This window comes from Papio anubis, chromosome 5 (assembly GCF_008728515.1).
Source record: "Papio anubis isolate 15944 chromosome 5, Panubis1.0, whole genome shotgun sequence".
Taxonomy (NCBI): Eukaryota; Metazoa; Chordata; class Mammalia; order Primates; family Cercopithecidae; genus Papio; species Papio anubis.
In genome coordinates this window covers 45,159,084-45,176,729 of record NC_044980.1, presented here as the reverse complement: position 1 = coordinate 45,176,729, position 17,646 = coordinate 45,159,084, and the positions used below count along the sequence as shown (strand labels likewise).

The following is a 17,646-nucleotide window of genomic DNA, read 5'->3' as shown; positions in this document are numbered from 1 at the left end:
ATTTCTATTACCTTGACTTAAAGTCCTGTACCTCTCATGGCTGACATCTCTATGATCTGCCTCATATGAAAAGCACATTAATTTTTATATTTACAATAAATAGTGAGGCCTCTATTTTCATAACATACTCGGCAAACATATCATCAAAAACATGCTATACTATCAGACAGGGCTGATTGCCTAACCATCTACAAAAAGCATTTTTCTTATAAATACTTCTTGTATTGGTTCTTCCAGTAAAATTTCTTTAGAACACTTTTTGTATTGCTATTAAAAATAGGCATAGCCTTAATGAATAATCTCATTGTATAACTGTACAACAGTTTTATAGAATACTATGCTTAAAACATTTGGAGAGCATAGCAAAATAATTGCAAGGAAGTTTGTGATTTAAGAAAGTATTTTCAAATGTAACAATCTTATAAAATGATTAAATGCTTAATGCAAACTGCCGCAGAAAATACTTAAATGCTAAACAAGTAAGTTTTACATTATCTCCATACCAAACTATGAACTAATCACTATTTTTTAATACTAAAAAGAAAAAATAGATACACACACACACTCACTTAGAAAACTGACTGAAAAATAAGTGTTACCTATTATTTTTACATTCTGAAAGGCCAAATGATGTTCGAAACTAACAATTAGGCCATTGAGAGAATATTTATTTTAATTGTAATGATGTAAATGTACAGCCTGGAACCATCATAGGAATCTTTAAAGAAGTTTTCATTGGGAAATTATTTTGATTCTGCACTGTGTCTCAGAGTAAGACATGTACTTCGCAGGCAGTCGGCAGAATTCTTCTATAGCTTTAAGGCTTCCTCTACCAATGTTTCACCCCTTGATATATTTATATGTGTTTTACATATCCAGAAGAAAAAAATATTCAAAGGAACCCTGATATGAATATCTGTAATAAAACGAGAAAACCATACCTGGGTAATCTTCAGATACATGTACTGCGTAGGATACACTGTTAAAACAAGAAAAACAGGTTCAAGTTAGTGCTAAGGTAGACAGGCTTTTATAAAAGACAGACCAACCCGATATTACCCATTCAGTTATACAGATATAAGTATAAAACCACTTTTACATCCAACATAAGAAACTTACATGTTTTTTAAAATACGCTTTCCATTAGTCTAAATGAATCTTAGTCTAACAGTTTTGAAATATCTTTCTCCCTACAAGGCTTTATCTTTAGATAGGTCTTTTATTTCAGCAAGGTCTATTTTTCCTATTATATGATCATTTATTTTCTTTGCTCAGATTTCATCAAATCATCTTTTCTTACCAAAAAAGTATGTCTCTTATTTAGTATAGCACCTAAGAATTTAAACATTTTTAATATTGTTTCCCCAAAATATGAAGTACTTTGGATAATCTTGGTTTTTTTCTAAAAGAATTAGCAAAATATAATGGAAGTATCAGTAATATTATCAATCTTTCATCATGCACGCACACACACACATATATAAACTTTATTCTGTTTTCATAAGGATTGAGTTGTTTCAAAATAATTTTTAAATTATATTTTAACAATTGCACAACTCCCTTCTCAGTAACCCTCTGCCTCTATGTCCTTATCTCATATGACATGAAAATTGAACATATTTATCTGTTCATTTTCTATCTCTGTCAACTAGATAGCAAGCCCCATGCGGTTAAGATCTACGTCTATTTATATTTGTAGTGTCATCATTTATTTTGGTGCATGACACACAGCACATGTTTAACATTAGCTATCTGACTGCATCAGTGAAGCTGCCACCTGCCACAGAAAGGTCAAATTTTAGTTTGCTTTCAGCCAAATTATCTTCCTGTTATGACAAAAAAAAAAAAAAAAAAAAAAAAAAAACTAATTCTCTTTAAAGGAACATACAGAAGACAGAATCTACTCAAAGCATCATTCACAGTGTGAATCCAATATGATCAGAAATCACTTAATATATGTACAAACAGAAAAATGTAACCTATTTTCAAGAGAAAAGAAGGTCCAAGTGTTGGGATTAGCCCACCATAATGTTAAAACAGTTATCATAAGTATACTTAAGAATGTAAAGGAAAAACCAACCTGAAGAATACAGAAACAAACAAAAACAGACTATCAGGGACTTATGGAGCACTAGCAAAAGAGCAAACATTTGTATATTAGAGTTTTAGAAGGCTGAAGAAAGAAAGAATAATGCAGAAAATATCAAGAAGAGCTGAAAATTTTCCAACTTGAGTGAAAGACAAAGATGTGTTGAATAAAGAAGCTCAGAAAATCTGAAATAGGAAAGCACAAAGCAAATTACAGCCAGGTACAAGTAGTCAAACTGCTGAAAACCAAATGTAAGGAAACATTCTGAAAGAAGTCAGAGAAAAATAAAATGACACATTACACAAGAGGAAACAGTGATAAGAACCAATGTTGATTTTTGGGGAGGGGAGGAGACAACCGTCCAGCCAGAATTCTCCATTCAGTCCACACATTATACATACGTATGCACCAAAAATAAAGGCAAAATAAAGCAACTTTCAGATAAAATAAAATTGTGAAAATTGGTCCCCAGCAGACCTGCAGTATAAGAAGTCCTAAACAAAGCTCTTCTGGATGAATAATACCAGACAGGAAAGTCAAAAGAATCAAAAGCACCGAAAACTGTAAATATAAAACACGATTTTTTTAATGTTTTAAAAATATATTTGACTGTTAAAAAGTAAAATTATAGCACTTCACATACATATGATTATAGCATTGTAACAGGGATGGGTAGGATGGTCTTAAACAGTTGCAAGGTCCTTGCATATTATGTAAAATGAAGTTGCAAAATCCTTACATACGATGTAAAATGATATATTACCCCTAAATAATAACTACCAGAAAAGTTAAGGAAATATCCCTATAGCAAGTACACATGAACACACACACACACACAAACTCCTTAAAAAGCTAATAGATAAATTACACAATAATTCTAAAAATCATTTTGGAAGATTTAATCCAAAAGAAAGCAGGAAAGGAGGAACAAAAAACAGAAGGCACAAAATAGAAAGCAAAAAGTAAATACAGCCCGAATCTAATCATATCAATAACTGCATTGAATGTTAATGGAATAAGACACACTGAATAAAAGGAAAAGATTACCAGAATGGATAAAAAAGCAAGGTCTATGCTATCTTTAAGAGATCCATATTAAATATAAAGACACATACAGATTTAAAGCAAAGAATGGAAAAGATACTCCACACAAACAATAAGCATCAGAAGACTGAGGACTGAAGATATAGAGATCATTCATAATGATAAAAGTGTCAGTTTTTTAGGAAGAAGGCATACCAATCATAAATGTGTATGCACCTAATAACAAAACTTCATAATATATGAGGCAAAACCTGACATAAATACAGGAAAAATGAACAACTCAACAATCATAATTTGAGTAATTAACAGAACCAAACCAAAAAGAAAAAAAAAAATTAAAGACACAGAATATGTGAAACTGATTTTCATAGAACACTATAACTGCAGAATATCAAGATAGACCATATACTGAGCTATAACACAAATCTCAATAAATTTGAATGGATGGATGAACGTTGAGTCAACACAGCTTATACCCTGGGTTCCCTGGCTCATCTTGTCCTTATGACAGTTGAGTCTTAAGTCCTTGAATAGAGTTCCCAACTCCACCAGTCAAATCCCTGGCATGCTGCTCAGTCCTTGGAAAGAGATTAGGTAGAGACAAAAAAAAAAAAAAAAAAAAAAACTGAATAAGTAGATGAGTAGAAAAGAAGTATGATTAGTAATGAGACCAAGTTTGATACATTTTTCTTTCATAAAGCAAATTTGTTCAATTAAAAAAAAAATTTTTTTAGAGACGAGGCCTTGCTCTGTTGCCCAAGCTGGATCATAGCTCACTGTAACCTCAAATTCCTGGGCTCAAGCAACTGTCCCCTGAAGCCTCCTGGGTAGATTGGACTACAGATTTGCACCACCGCATCCAGTTAATTTATTTTATTTTTGGTAGAGACAGGGGTCTCGCTGTATTTTCCAGGCTGGTCTCAAACACCTGGCCTCAAGTGATCTTCCTGCCTCAGCCTTTCAAAGCACCGGGATTAAAACCATTAATCCCAGTATTAACTCAAGGACCACTTTATGGTAACCTGGTATGAGCCAAACATTGTGTTAATGCCAAATAAGATTTAAATAGAAAAAAATATATATATCAGAGGCAATACCTTTGGATGATTAATTTAGAGGGAACCAGAGAATATGATACATAATAAATATGACAGACAAAGGAACTTGAAAATTTTAAAGCACAGTAGTATTTTTTTTTTTACTTTTTATATAATATAGACTCACATAAATTTGAAAAGACTGTACAAAGGTCTCATGTATATTACCCAGTTTCCTTCATTGCTTACATGTTATGTACCTACAGTAAATATCAAATCCTGGAAACTGACATTAGTGCAAAGTTTGAATATATAGTTCTACGTTATTTTATCACATGTGCATCACATACCCATTACAGCAAACAAAATACAGAGCTATTTGATCACATAAAAATTTCCCGTGTGCCACCTTTTTTAGAGACATATCCATCTCCCTTCACCTAAGCATCCTTAAGCCCAACAGCCACTAACCAGTTCCCTAGCTCTAAATGTTTTATCATTTCAAGAATGATACACAAATGGAATCACACAGTATGAGGCATAATAGTATTTCCAGGCAGAATTAGTATTTTGAACAAGGTACTCTGATAGCTAATATTTAGGATGGATTGAAGAAAAGAGAGATCAGACTGAGAAGCTATCATAGTAGTAAAATATGAGCAAATATCAGTGAAAAGGTATGTATTGGGAATAAGAATGCAGGAACAAATGGCAGATGTTGGACCCCAGCCAATAGAGCAGCTTTGGAAATCATGGTCCTGAATCAACATGCCAAACATTAGAAGATAAAATATCCATGACAATGGTGCCGCAAACAAGCTGGGGGAAATGTACGCTATGACCCCATATGAATTCATTTTCCCGTGATCGATTCCCTTATACTATCGAATGTTACTACGTAGAAATAAAACCGATGATCAAGGCACCCTTCTGATCTGGCAGTGCTATGTGACAGAAGCTTGGCAATGCCATGCCAGAGATTATATTCAGTACTAAGCTGAATTAATTCCCAACAGCCTACCATCTCAACCAATGGCAATGGGCTTCATTTTTCATCTAAATCAATGTCTGAATCCAAAATGAGGCCTTAATTCATTCCTTTGTCTACCTCCAGTTAGAGGGCCTGTTGTAGTTCAAGACAGACAAACAGGAGTCCAATGCAGCTTTGAGGCTTACTAGCTGGGAGGCATAAGAAAAGTTAGTTAAACACCCACAGACTCAATCTCTATTTAGTAAAATGGAAGAATCCATACCTACCTTAACAGCCTGCTGTGATGATTTAATGGCTTAACAGGTGCAAGGACCCCAGGACAATGCCAGACACATAGCAGCAGGTGCCGAATAATTTTAGTCAGCTTCCAGTACAAGCAATTAAAATTTATAGAAGTGAAATTTACATGAATGAATGTTCTCTCGGGTACTCAATTTGCTAAAAAGTACAATATACTGCATTTATCAGAGACCCAAATCAACACTGATTATTTTATTTTATGGTCTTATTGTCCTCATGATATTAGGAGACATTCCCATGTTCGTGAACATACCTAATTTTTCAAATAGAAAATAGCAAACAGAAATCCTGTAAAATGATTCATCAGCCCCTTGTGCGACAGCATTTTCTCGGTGGTATACCAGAAGGAAAATCACCAGGACTGTAAAACCCTAATCAGTTTCACTTTGTGGCTTACAGAGTTCTAAGGGAAACAATCTAGTATAAGCAGACATGGATGATTGGCTCAAGGATCTAATGGGTAGTACCAAAAAAAAGTGGAAAGAGCAAAGTTTAAGTAGATTGCAGAGTACTGTTAGTATGTGCTGTACCTAATAAATACCATATAGCAGGCAGAAAATATTGTCAAGAAGCATAAGTCAAAGTGAAAGAATGTGGACGTGAGAAGAAAGCAAAATCTGGAGCAACCTCTGAATTCCTTTTAAAAGTCATACTCATCTTTTGTCCTCACATCCCTGGAGCAAGCTCTGAATTCCTATTCAGAGAAAAAAAAAAAAAAAAACCCTTCAGAATTTTGTGATATGCTGACTTACAATTAATTACACTGAGGTGCTTTGCCAGAGAAACTCAGGTCACTCAAATATGTGTTTGGTATATATTATATGAATAGTGTGATGTATGGTCCTTAAAGTCACAACTTTGAAACCAGAATCTAAAAATTATTTTATTGCACCTCAATAATTTTCGAACAAAATGGTTACTCTCACCTCTTTTTCCTCTGAAAGCATCTGGCCCAACAAAAGACATCTCCCAATAGCCAACAACTACCAAAGGAGTTCCCAGAGCAGCCGTCAGTTGTTCCATATCTACCTAATCTTGTATTTTGTTCATATATTTGTTTAGTCCTATAATTGAAACCATTTCATAAGGTCATTCTTGTATCTACACTTCCCAATCACTCCATTACCATCCTTTTCCTTCTGAAATGTCTGCAATGAGCTAAGAACAGATAGATAGAGTTTGATCTGAACTCCCAAGTTCATGGACCTAAGAAGAGTCTTTCAAAAGTAGTGGAAGATGGTAGTTTTTATGTAATAAAGTTTGGAACTTAGGCTTGAACATGAAAGAATTTTAGACTTAAAAGACTTTTTCGATGCACTAATTCATTATCTGTATTTTATAAACAGGGCCCATAACTGCCATCTGTAGCGTAAAACTCCTGGATCCTCAGTTTATGCTTTTTCAACAACACCCAGAGGTTTTGACAGAACAAGTAAAAACCAGTATTTTATTGCACATTATCTTTTTACTTACCAGCTAATATTTAAAAGAATTTCTCCAATAAACTACATCCTCATATCTTTTATCCTTCCCAGCTAGATCATACTTTAAGAATTTAAATAAGAAAAAGCAAAAGGCAGAAACAAAAACTTGCACATGACAAACAATTCTCTACCCTAGCTAAGATGCTTATGAGTACAGATCTCAATTTTATTTAATCAATTTATTTTTAATCTTATTTATTTATTTATTTATGTTTTGGAGACAAGGTTTCACTTTGTCACGTAGGCTGGAATGCAATGGCCTCAAGACTCCCAAAGCTCTGGGATTACAGATGTGAGCCATCGTGTTTGGTCAGGTCTCAGTCTTTGTTCACTTGCAAGTCAGCAGTTAAAACCTGAGACCACATCTCATCCCCAGACACACTGGAGCTTTCTAGAAGAAAATTCACTCCAGCACTTATAATTCTGTCTTCCTTACTCTTCAAGTGCTGCAGAGTGAAAGAGATTCTGTCCCACTACCCAACTCCAGACCCAACTCTAGTGTCTCAAGCTAGAAGGTAATTTGGGGCATGCTAGAAGCTCACCTTTGCTACTTTAATGCCATTCAGTTCCCAAAACATTCACTTTCATGTTCATCATCATTTCATCTTCCAAAAACATTTTCAAATTGTACAGGTCAATCAGCTACAGCATCCTCATTCTTCACCATTATGAGCTACAATCTTTTTGTCATTTATCCAGGATTAGAGAGTTCTAGGACCTTCTTTTCCTCTTTACCAAAAATCTTGACATCACTCACATCCATTTGGACAACGTTAAGCTGCACATAGTTCCATGATCTCGTTTCCCTTACCTCTAGCTCACCAAATCTCCAAATGGCTATACCTTGAAGCTTGATTTGGAGTGAATGGCTCTCCTTCTAAAATCTGAAACTCTCATACCCCACTTTTTAACCACAATTTTATCATTTTCCAGCTCTCACTCCTTTCCTCCTACTTCTAACATCCTTAAACAATGCATTCACTCTCTGTGTCTTTACCAGTCCCTCTGGGCTTCATTTTCATCTTCCCATGATTTTAGATACCTAACTGCTCTCTCCACAGCATCTTGAACTCCTTCAATGTGCAGCCCCTACCCTGCCCCTGCAGACTACCTGATCCTACCAGCTCCAAACTGCAGATTAGGTCATATTTGGCATGCTCAGCTCCTGGACCTGGGCTCTGAATGCTGCTGGAAAGGACAATGAAACTAAGGGGCCTGGTGCCCTACAGACATGTGGTTCTCAATATCATCTACTAACAACTCTGCTCAGTAACCTGAGAAACCCATTCTTCATAGACCCCCTTACTTTTTCTTCTCAGTTGTTTTTGCAAATTTTCACAGCTTTCCAACACCCTGTAACAATCTACCCTTTCACTCTCATCAAAATGCTTTCTTTCCACATTAAGAGAGATTATCATATGGTTACTTCCTCAAGACATTCCCTCTATTCTGTCTTCCACCAACCACCTACAAGCTCATACCCCCTCCTTGTATTCAGGAAGAAGGAAATATCTGTCCTTGTAATCTAAGATTAATCCATCTACTTACTGCACAGAACTCATAAACCCATATTCCATTTGGGACTTTGTTCTATTAATTTAATCTAACAATTTCACAATTCGAAATCTATCAAACATATGTAACCATGTGAGTGGGAAAAAAAACTAGCCACAAACATATTAATGGTAGTACTATTTAAAATGAACAAATGTGTTTGTTTTTAAGCCAAACTGCCAAAAATAGAATTATATGAACTACTGCACACAGTATCTGCTCCCACCCTTCTTCGGAACCACTCAACATGAAGACAAGAACAGTAAGTTCTCATTCTAGAAAATAAAACGCAGCCAAGTGTGGTGGCTCACGTCTGTAATCCCGGCACTTTGGGAGGCCAAGGCGGACGGATCACCTGAGTTCAAGAGTTCGAGACCAGCCTGGTCAATATGGTAAAACCCTATGTCTACTAAAAATACAAAAAATTAGCTGGGCGTGGTTGTGTGCACCTGTAATGCCAGCTACTTGAAGGCTGAGGTAGGAGAATCACTTGTACCCGGGAGGCAGAGGTTGCAGTGAGCCGAGATCATGCTATTGCACTCCAGCCTGGGCAACAAGAACGAAACTCCACCTCAAAAAAAAAAAAAAAAAAAAAAAAAGAAAAGAAAACACATCTTTCTCACCTATGAAATAAATTACGTATTACCCTTTACTAAGGTAAAAGGATGAAGATTATTGCCCAACAAACATTAAGTTAGTTTCTCAATAATATGTTTTCCTATTTTCAAAATTTATTTTGGTAATTTTTTAAGTTATACTTTCAGCAAGTGAAGTAACAAGATCAAAAGTAATGCTTTTGTTTGTTTGTCTGTTTGTTTGTTTTTTAGGGAAGCGGTCAAGTCAGCAACTTCCATGCTTAAATATTACACTGTAAGTTAAATGTTTGGACTTCTAAGTAAACTATTTTCTTAACAGGGAGGAACTTGAGAGAACTAAGTCTGACATTGATTAGTAACATTGATGCATGCTTTGTTAATGATATTTTAAAAAGCAAGTGAGAAAAATGGGTTTTTTACACTACCTTAGTTCCATACAAAAGACAACATTATATTTAAATAAAGCTGTGCTTCTTTTTCTTTACTCATGACTACAAATAAAAGGACACAAATACAATTCCAATAAAATATGAATAGTAGATAGATCATGTCAAGCCATCAAATGCTGACACCTTGATTAATTATATAAATACCATTTCCATATTGCATCCCAAAAGTTTAATATCTGAGCTTTTCTTTACTGAACACTTTGTAACTATAAGTAACTCAGTATTCTTTTGATAAATATTCAGTAACACGTAGATGTTTTTACCTTCACTGTTTTATATCTAAGTTCAAGTTTAAAGTGGTCATAAAAAGTTTAAAGCGGCTATAAATGATCTGCCCAGCATACCAAGATGGAAAAACTGAATATGACTGAATAACTCTATAGCTGAATTAAGGCTTTGTCCAGTCAAGGGAACAAACACTATAATATTTACAGAGAACTTCGACAGTATGATACAACCCTCAGCATCTTAAATACTTAAGGCAAATAAAATAAGTTATTTCCAAGTTAATTTCTTATGGAATATCAAATATATAATCTTTTTTTAATTATTATTTTTACTTTTTTTTGCGAAAAGGTCTCACTCTATCACCCTAGGCTGGAGAGCAGTGGCGCAATCACAGCTTACTGCAGCCTCGACTTTCTGGGAACAAGTAATCCTCCCACCTTAGCCTCCCGAGTAGCTAGTACTACAGACCCAAGTCACCATGCCTGGCTAAGTTTTAAAAAAATTTAGTGTAGAGATGAGGTCTCAGTATGTTGCCCAGGCTGGTCCCAAACTCTTGGTCTCAAGCACCTCCTAAAATGCTGGGATTACAGACATGAGCTGCCATGCTACGCTCAAACACAATTTTAATAACATCTAAAGCCCCAGCAAGACCTTGCCTATCTACGTGTCTCATCTTCATCTTGCCTCACTGTTCTGTGTTCTCTCTATGCTCCAACAAAAAAGACTCCTTTCAGTTCTTGAGCACGTTGTGTTCCCTCTGCCTGGAATTCTCTCTCCCCTCCTCCTCCTCCTTTTGACCTGGTTAACTCAGTCTCATCCTTCAGTTCTCAATTCAGATGTCACCTCCTAAGAAAAAATTTTCTGATGACCTTTCCCAGACTTGATCAGCTCTTACTAAGGAGCAGTTACACAGTTTGTAAATATGGCTAATTGTATGACTTACTAATATTTGCTTCCCCTGCTAAATCCATAAAGTAGAAGGCACCTGTTTTCTTCCCGTTGTATTTCCAGCACTACCATCTACCTAGCACATAGTGGGAACACTATAAATATATGTAGAATGAATGCTTATTAAAAATATAAAAACCCACGCCAGGTGCAGTAGCTCATGCCTGTAATCCCAGCACTTTGGGAGGCCAAAGCAGATGGATCACGAGGTCAGGAGTTCAAGATCAGTCTGGCCAAGATGGTGAAACCCTGTCTCTACTAAAAATACAAAAAAATTAGTCAGGCGTGGTGGCAGGCGCCTGTAATACCAGCTACTCGGGAGGCTAAGGCAGAGAATTGCTCGAACCTGGGAGGTGGAGGTTGTAGTGAGCCGAGATCCGAGATCACGTCACCTCACTCCAGCCTGGGCGACAGAGCGAGATTCTGTCTCAAAAAAAAAAGAAGAAAAACTATATATATATACACACACACACACACACACACATATATATATACACACACACACTATATATATACACACACACTATATCTATACACACACTATATATATACACACACACACACCCCCCATTGATCTTCCAAGTCTGAATAATCTTCCTTACAAAATTATTGTATAAATAAGAATTATTTTACAACCAGGAGAAAGAGCACAGAGTTTAGTATATGATAGGCTTGAATTAAATTTTGCCTTTACTATAATGTAAACCTCAGAAAATTAAATTGGCTAACCCCTTTCTGCTTATTTGGAGAGATAATATCTACTCCCCTAGTGTTGTGAGGAGATTACAAGGAAGATGATATATGGAAGAATGCAGCTTATGTAGTGAGAGGAGATGATCAATAAAAATGACTTCTCAACTCCCTCCCCAACCCCATCTCCCTGCAAAAAAAAATCAAGGAATGAGTAAAAGCAGAATAAATCTGTAATGGACATCCAAAGGCCTCCTGAATATTCTGCTCCTTCCTCTCCCGCTTCATATGGAAGTCCTAAGGTTTTCATGAGGAGAATCCCTTCTCCCAGGTGGAGAGGAAGACTGAATGACTGGATAAGCCATCAGGATAACAGATCCCCCTCAAATGGAAGGAAAGAGGAGTTACCTAGCCTGTGTCCTACACTTTGGCCTCAGTGGTTGTTGGTTCAGGGTGCTCCATTCAGAGTAAAGCTTGGGACTTTGATTCAACACCTGTGGGAAGTTTCTTGCTCCTCCTAGATGTGAATGAGGAAGCAGACAGCTCTGGTCTCTGCTGTTTAGCCTTCTCACACCCACAAGCAAGCCGGTCTAGGAATGTGCTTGATACAGAAAAAGGTGGAGCTTAGAAAATGTCAGAGACAGAGGCAGAGCCCTGATTTAAACTAAGCCTAAACCTCATTATCAATATTTTTTTTTTATTACATGAACAAATAACTATCCTTTTTACTGTTTAAGCCAAGCTCATCCAAGCCGTGACCTATATGCAGTCCAGGATGGCTTTGAATGCAACTCAACACAAATTTGTAAACTTTCTTAAAACATTATGAGGTTTTTTTGCTACTTTTTTTTTTTTTTAGCTTATCAGCTATCTTTAGCATTAGTGTATTTTATATGTGGCAAAAGACAATTCTTCTTCTTCCACTGTGGCTCAGGGAAGCCAAAAGATTGGACACCGTTGGTTTAAGCCAGAAAAAGTATTTTTGTTTCTTACAACTGAAATCATCCTAATTTTAGGTAGACCTATTAAAGTGCTTGAGATGTTTCAATGTAAGCATCTATAAGCTATTTGCATTAAAAACTGAATGTAAACATATAGCTTTAATTTTATGATTTTTACCTGATTATTTTAATGCAGTGAATACACACTAGTGATTTGTTTAGAGTTTCAAGTAATATTCATAAATTTTATAGAATAAATTTTAGGTCATGACCTAAAAACAACTGTAATAAATTAGACATTTATACATTACACAAGAAAAAACTGCAAGCGCACAGGTTTTAATATTTTTCTGCTCGCCAAAGATAAAGTCATTTTCTTTATGATTTAATAATTTGTCCCCTAGTGGTTACATGCTATTTCAGGCCTTCATAGGTACTGATTCATTACTTTGTTTAAATACTATAGTAAAGCTGGAGTTGGAAAGTCCTAGTCCTATCCACTGCTTTTCTTGTTTGTTTCTTTTTGGATATAGCCTTTTGGGAGAAGAGCAACTAAAGAGGGCAATAGTAATACTTTTATGGACTCCAGAATGGTATTTCTAAGTGGTTACTAAAATCAATTACCCTTTCACTATTCATTAAGCTTTCAGAAAATGTTTTGTTCTCACAAGATTGTGTAAAATATAATTATTTGAATTATAAGGGCACTGTGCTTAAATATGACATATTTTGACGACATATTTTGATTAGTAAGTATTTAGTTAGCAAATGCAACTCATTCTTAGGCCAATGAATATGTAACTAAAAGCCTCAATTACAAAAATCTAAGATAGCCGTGTGTATGGTTTTACCAAAGGAAAGGTGGCAGTTTAACAAGATAGTTAGGATTACAATGCCAATTTTGAATATATGTTCAAACTAAGCTCTAAATGTAGATTTTTCATATGGAAGCAGAAGACAGACTGTTGACCCAAGATCCAATGAAACAGGAACTACATAAGATTGAAATAACTGGTGAGGGACATTCAATTGTGGCTATTTGTTTAGATACTGTTGATACTGTTTTAATATTCTATTTTCTAACATAAATATGAAAAAGTCCTTTCTAAGCTATATTTAATTCTGAATTTTGTGGATGCTGCTTTTCTAAACTAAAATAAACATTTTAAAACAGCATATGATTTTCACTGATTACTCCAGAATTCAGAAACTCCTAATGAGTGCCCTTATTCTCATGGCAAATACAGTTATTTTCACAGGTTCAATAAGAATATCTCTTCTTTTATTACCAGAATGTCATTGGATAACTCTATTTGGTAACCAAGGCTATCCCTGGAGTATCATATTTAAAATAATTTTCATTTAATCAGGAATAGCAAGCAACTATTAAGGAACAAGGAATGACTTTATATGTGGAATAAATGCCTACACACCCCTCCCAAGAAAACTGGCCTAAGAACTAGCTGATAGGTTCCCAGACTTATAGATGGTGAGGAAGGTCACTTTCTGGCAAGATGGGAATCATAGTAAATTTTGGGAGCCTCAACCAGGAAGAAATTCACCAATTATATAGATAGGTACTGAAGATAAAAATCAGGTGGAGAGAGTTTCTTCATTTTGTTTTTCTAGCCTCAAGAAAGCACTTTTAAAAGTCAAATGCCATCTTTCTTATGAAAATTTCAGAGGAAAAGTTAATTTTATCACCTTGATCAGTAGCTGCTCAACAGATCATGGTTCTAGATTTGCAAACTCCAGGAAGCCTATATGGTTAATGAAGACTCTGACTGCGGGTTTTTTGTTTGTTTTGTTTTTGGATGAAGAATTACCTTTGGAAAGTATTTATGATCACAGGAGAGAAACTCTAAAGGAAAAACTGTAAAAACCTTGAAAATGGGCAAAAAAGATCTTGGGTGTTTTTCCATTGGAATGATGGGCATAAGTTATAGAAAACTGGTAGTAATGCAAGTGATTCTTGTTCACGGCATTACAAATAAATTTTGTCTGCTAAAGAATATGTATCTCAGTAAGTTAAATGCCTGTACCTCCAATTCTCATTTGAACCATCTTTATTTAGTATGCAAACATAAGCAAAGAATCTTTGGAATCCATAAATAAATGTCTCCTTATTTAGGATTAATTTAGGTGCTGAACTGATTAAGTCAACTTTGTAAACACAGTAGACTTTGCTTAAAATACTTCTGGATTTTGAAAAGTTAGAAGTAACTAAAATGTTCACAGATAGGCATTGGTTAAGTAATAGCATATCCATTACAAAGATGCTGCACCATTACAAAGATGCTGTAGCCACTAAAAGAGATATAAAACTAGCTTAATGAGGTTATAACCCTGTCTCTGTTAAGAACAATGCATACTCAAATGCATACAGATGCACAGAAAAGTGTCGCTAAGGACACAAAACAATGTGTCACAAATTACTCTTTGTATGGATTTAAAATTTTAACTTTTTTTGCAGGGTATGCTTTCGGTGGGTGGGGGGAGGTTTCTTGATTCACTGATTGTTGTTATTGCTGATGGTGTTTGCCTTCTTTTTCTTTCTAATTTTTTGGGAATCAATTTTATTAATAGTAATCAAACATATTTACAGGGGGAAACCACTAGATTTAATTCGAAACATAAATTCCATCTTTCAAATGAGAATACATTCACTAATAAAATGGGGGAAAATCCCCTAGATCTCCTGCCTTGATCCTACTCATCCTTCAGGTATTAGTTTACATTTTTACTTTCTTGAGCCCTCCCCCAGCTTCCACCCCCATGGCCCTACCTTACCTAGATAGAGCTCTATACCAACCCCCACCTAAAACTTTTCTTAGTTGTAATTTGAATGAATATCAGATTAATGCTTCTTTCTCCCACTAGATCGTATTTCTCTATGTATATCTTATTCACTGTTGTGTCCCAGATGCTCAATATATATGCAGGTTGCATCCTAAGAGATGTTCAAAATATATGTATAGCTCCCTTGCCAGGGACATTGAATGATTCTTTAAAATGGCAGAATATAAAGTATTTTATGTCTTATCAAAGATAACCTGAATACAATTAACTTAAGTCTGTTTATAAGTCTGATTTTAGGATAGATGGATAACACTTGTCTTTCACTCACAGAACAGATTTTTAGCATATATAATATTTTAAAGGTTATCATTTGGCCTATGATGTGTCTGCATGAAATAAATCATTGTAATAGAATTTGATTATACCATATAATGTAAAATTAGAACAAAGGAGTCACACTGTCCATGTATACATTATGTACGGAGCATTCAAGTGCATTTATCTATAATTCAACAAGCCCAAAATCATGAAAATATTATACTTGATATTTGCAACATTGATTATAAAATCTGAACAAGCAGCAAAGGGCACTTCAAAGTCTTGAAATGTCAATATTTGTAGGCCATGCAAATATGTTTAAAATATATTCTGTTTGGGGAGCTACCCAGAAGCCAAACAAAAGTACACCAGAATCCTATTATAGTACAGTACTAACATACAAGAGAAGCAAGCATCAATCTATCTTACAAAAATGTTCTTCCAGTCACTATATATCCTACATTGCCCATGATGAATTTCTATTATACTAATGTTATTACTAGATATGATAACTATATATTATTCTGCATATTTTAATATTAATTGTTATGATTTGAATTTTAGGATGGGCATAAACAGCCCACTGTCTCAGCTTCCCTTTCTAGGCACTGCAGGTCAAAGAGTAAATCCACGCCTTGGCCTCCGTGATTTCGGCATTATGAATTCACTGAAGAAAATGAGAAAACTCCAATACTCATGAAAAATTCACTTCTCTATCTCTAAAAATAAACATACCTCTAGCTCCAGATAAGTCAATGAAGAAATTTCTCCAGTTACAGACTTCAGGGGAAAGCAGACAGCAAGAGAGAGCACTAAATATTTATTTGATCAATCAATTTAAGATAGAAAATATATATTAGTCATCCCGGAGACATCTGCAATTTAGATGAGAATTACATAGCTCTAAAGACATAAAAAAGGAAAAGAGACTCAATTTTACATACCAGTTAATATATTACTGACAAATTAATTTGTTTGAAATGATTATGTCGTTTCCAGCAAAGTATTCACCTACATACTGCCCTTTGTTATCATGAGGGACTAAATATATGATTATTGTGACTTTAATTCTCATGACTTTAGTCCTCTAGAGACAGCCCAAAGCAAATGAAGAACTGGCCACTCCTACACCATCACACAAACCTTTCCTTCTCCTTTTCCCCTTTTTTTTTTCTGAAAAGGGCTGGGGAATCATGAAGGGAAGGAAAAGGTAAAATTTCCTTCATGAGATTTCCCAACGCTCATCCTACCCCCAAAAAAGAGATCCATAATAAAATATAGATTTCACATATAACAACTGACAAGATAAACATCCAAATGGGATCAGAAATAAGACCTCCATAAAAAAGGAAGATGGAGCTCAATGTTAAAAGCCTTTTTATCACTCTTTCTATATGTTTATATTTAACAACATTAAATCACAGAATTTTCTAAATGCTTCCAAAAGTATTTTTCATAATAAAGTATGTCACTTAAATTCACCTTCCTCATTAGTACTGTTCACGGTATGAAGAAAATAAGGAAATGCTATACATAAGACAAGACAACTTAAGTTATGCTTTTGGGAGGGGGCGGAGCAAGATGGCCGAATAGGAACAGCTCCAGTCTCCAACTCCCAGCGCCAGCGACACAGAAGACCGGTGATTTCTGCATTTTCAACTGAGGTACTGGGTTCATCTCACTGGGGAGTGCCGGAGATCCGTGGCTGGTCAGCTGTTGCAGCCCGACCAGCGAGAGCGAAGCAGGCATGCAGGTATCACCACCTGGGAAGCTTAAGGGGAAGGGGAACTTTTCCTAGCCAGGGGAACTGAGACACACAACACCTGGAAAATCGGGTAACTCCTACCCCAATATTGGCGCTTTTAAGCAAACAGGCACACCAGGAGATCATATCCCACACCTGGCCAGGAGGGTCCCATCGCCTAATGAGCCTCCCCTCATTGCTAGCACAGCAGTCTGTGACGCGGCAAGGCAGCAGCGAGGCTGAGGGAGGGGCCAGCCATTAAGCTGAGGCTTGGCAGTAAACAAAGCTGCTGGGAAGCTCCAACTGCGGAGCCTACAGCAGCTCAAGGAAACCTGCCTACAGACTCCACCTCTGGGGACAGGGCACAGCTACACAACAATAACAACAACAACAACAACAAGAGCAGCAGAAAACCCCAAACGACTCTGTCTGAC

At 35.8% G+C, this 17,646-nt stretch overlaps 1 protein-coding gene across 4 annotated transcripts in view; it reads right to left on the bottom strand.

Moving 5' to 3' along the window:
• PARP8 (poly(ADP-ribose) polymerase family member 8) overlaps positions 1-17,646 on the bottom strand; it is a 191,918-nt gene that overhangs the window by 96,211 nt on the left and 78,061 nt on the right. For all 4 annotated transcript variants that reach the window (XM_021939359.2, XM_017959529.3, XM_021939360.2 and 1 more), the window contains one exon: positions 942-979. In XM_021939359.2, coding sequence (XP_021795051.1) covers positions 942-979 — 38 coding nt within the window. The remainder of the gene's footprint in view (positions 1-941; positions 980-17,646) is intronic.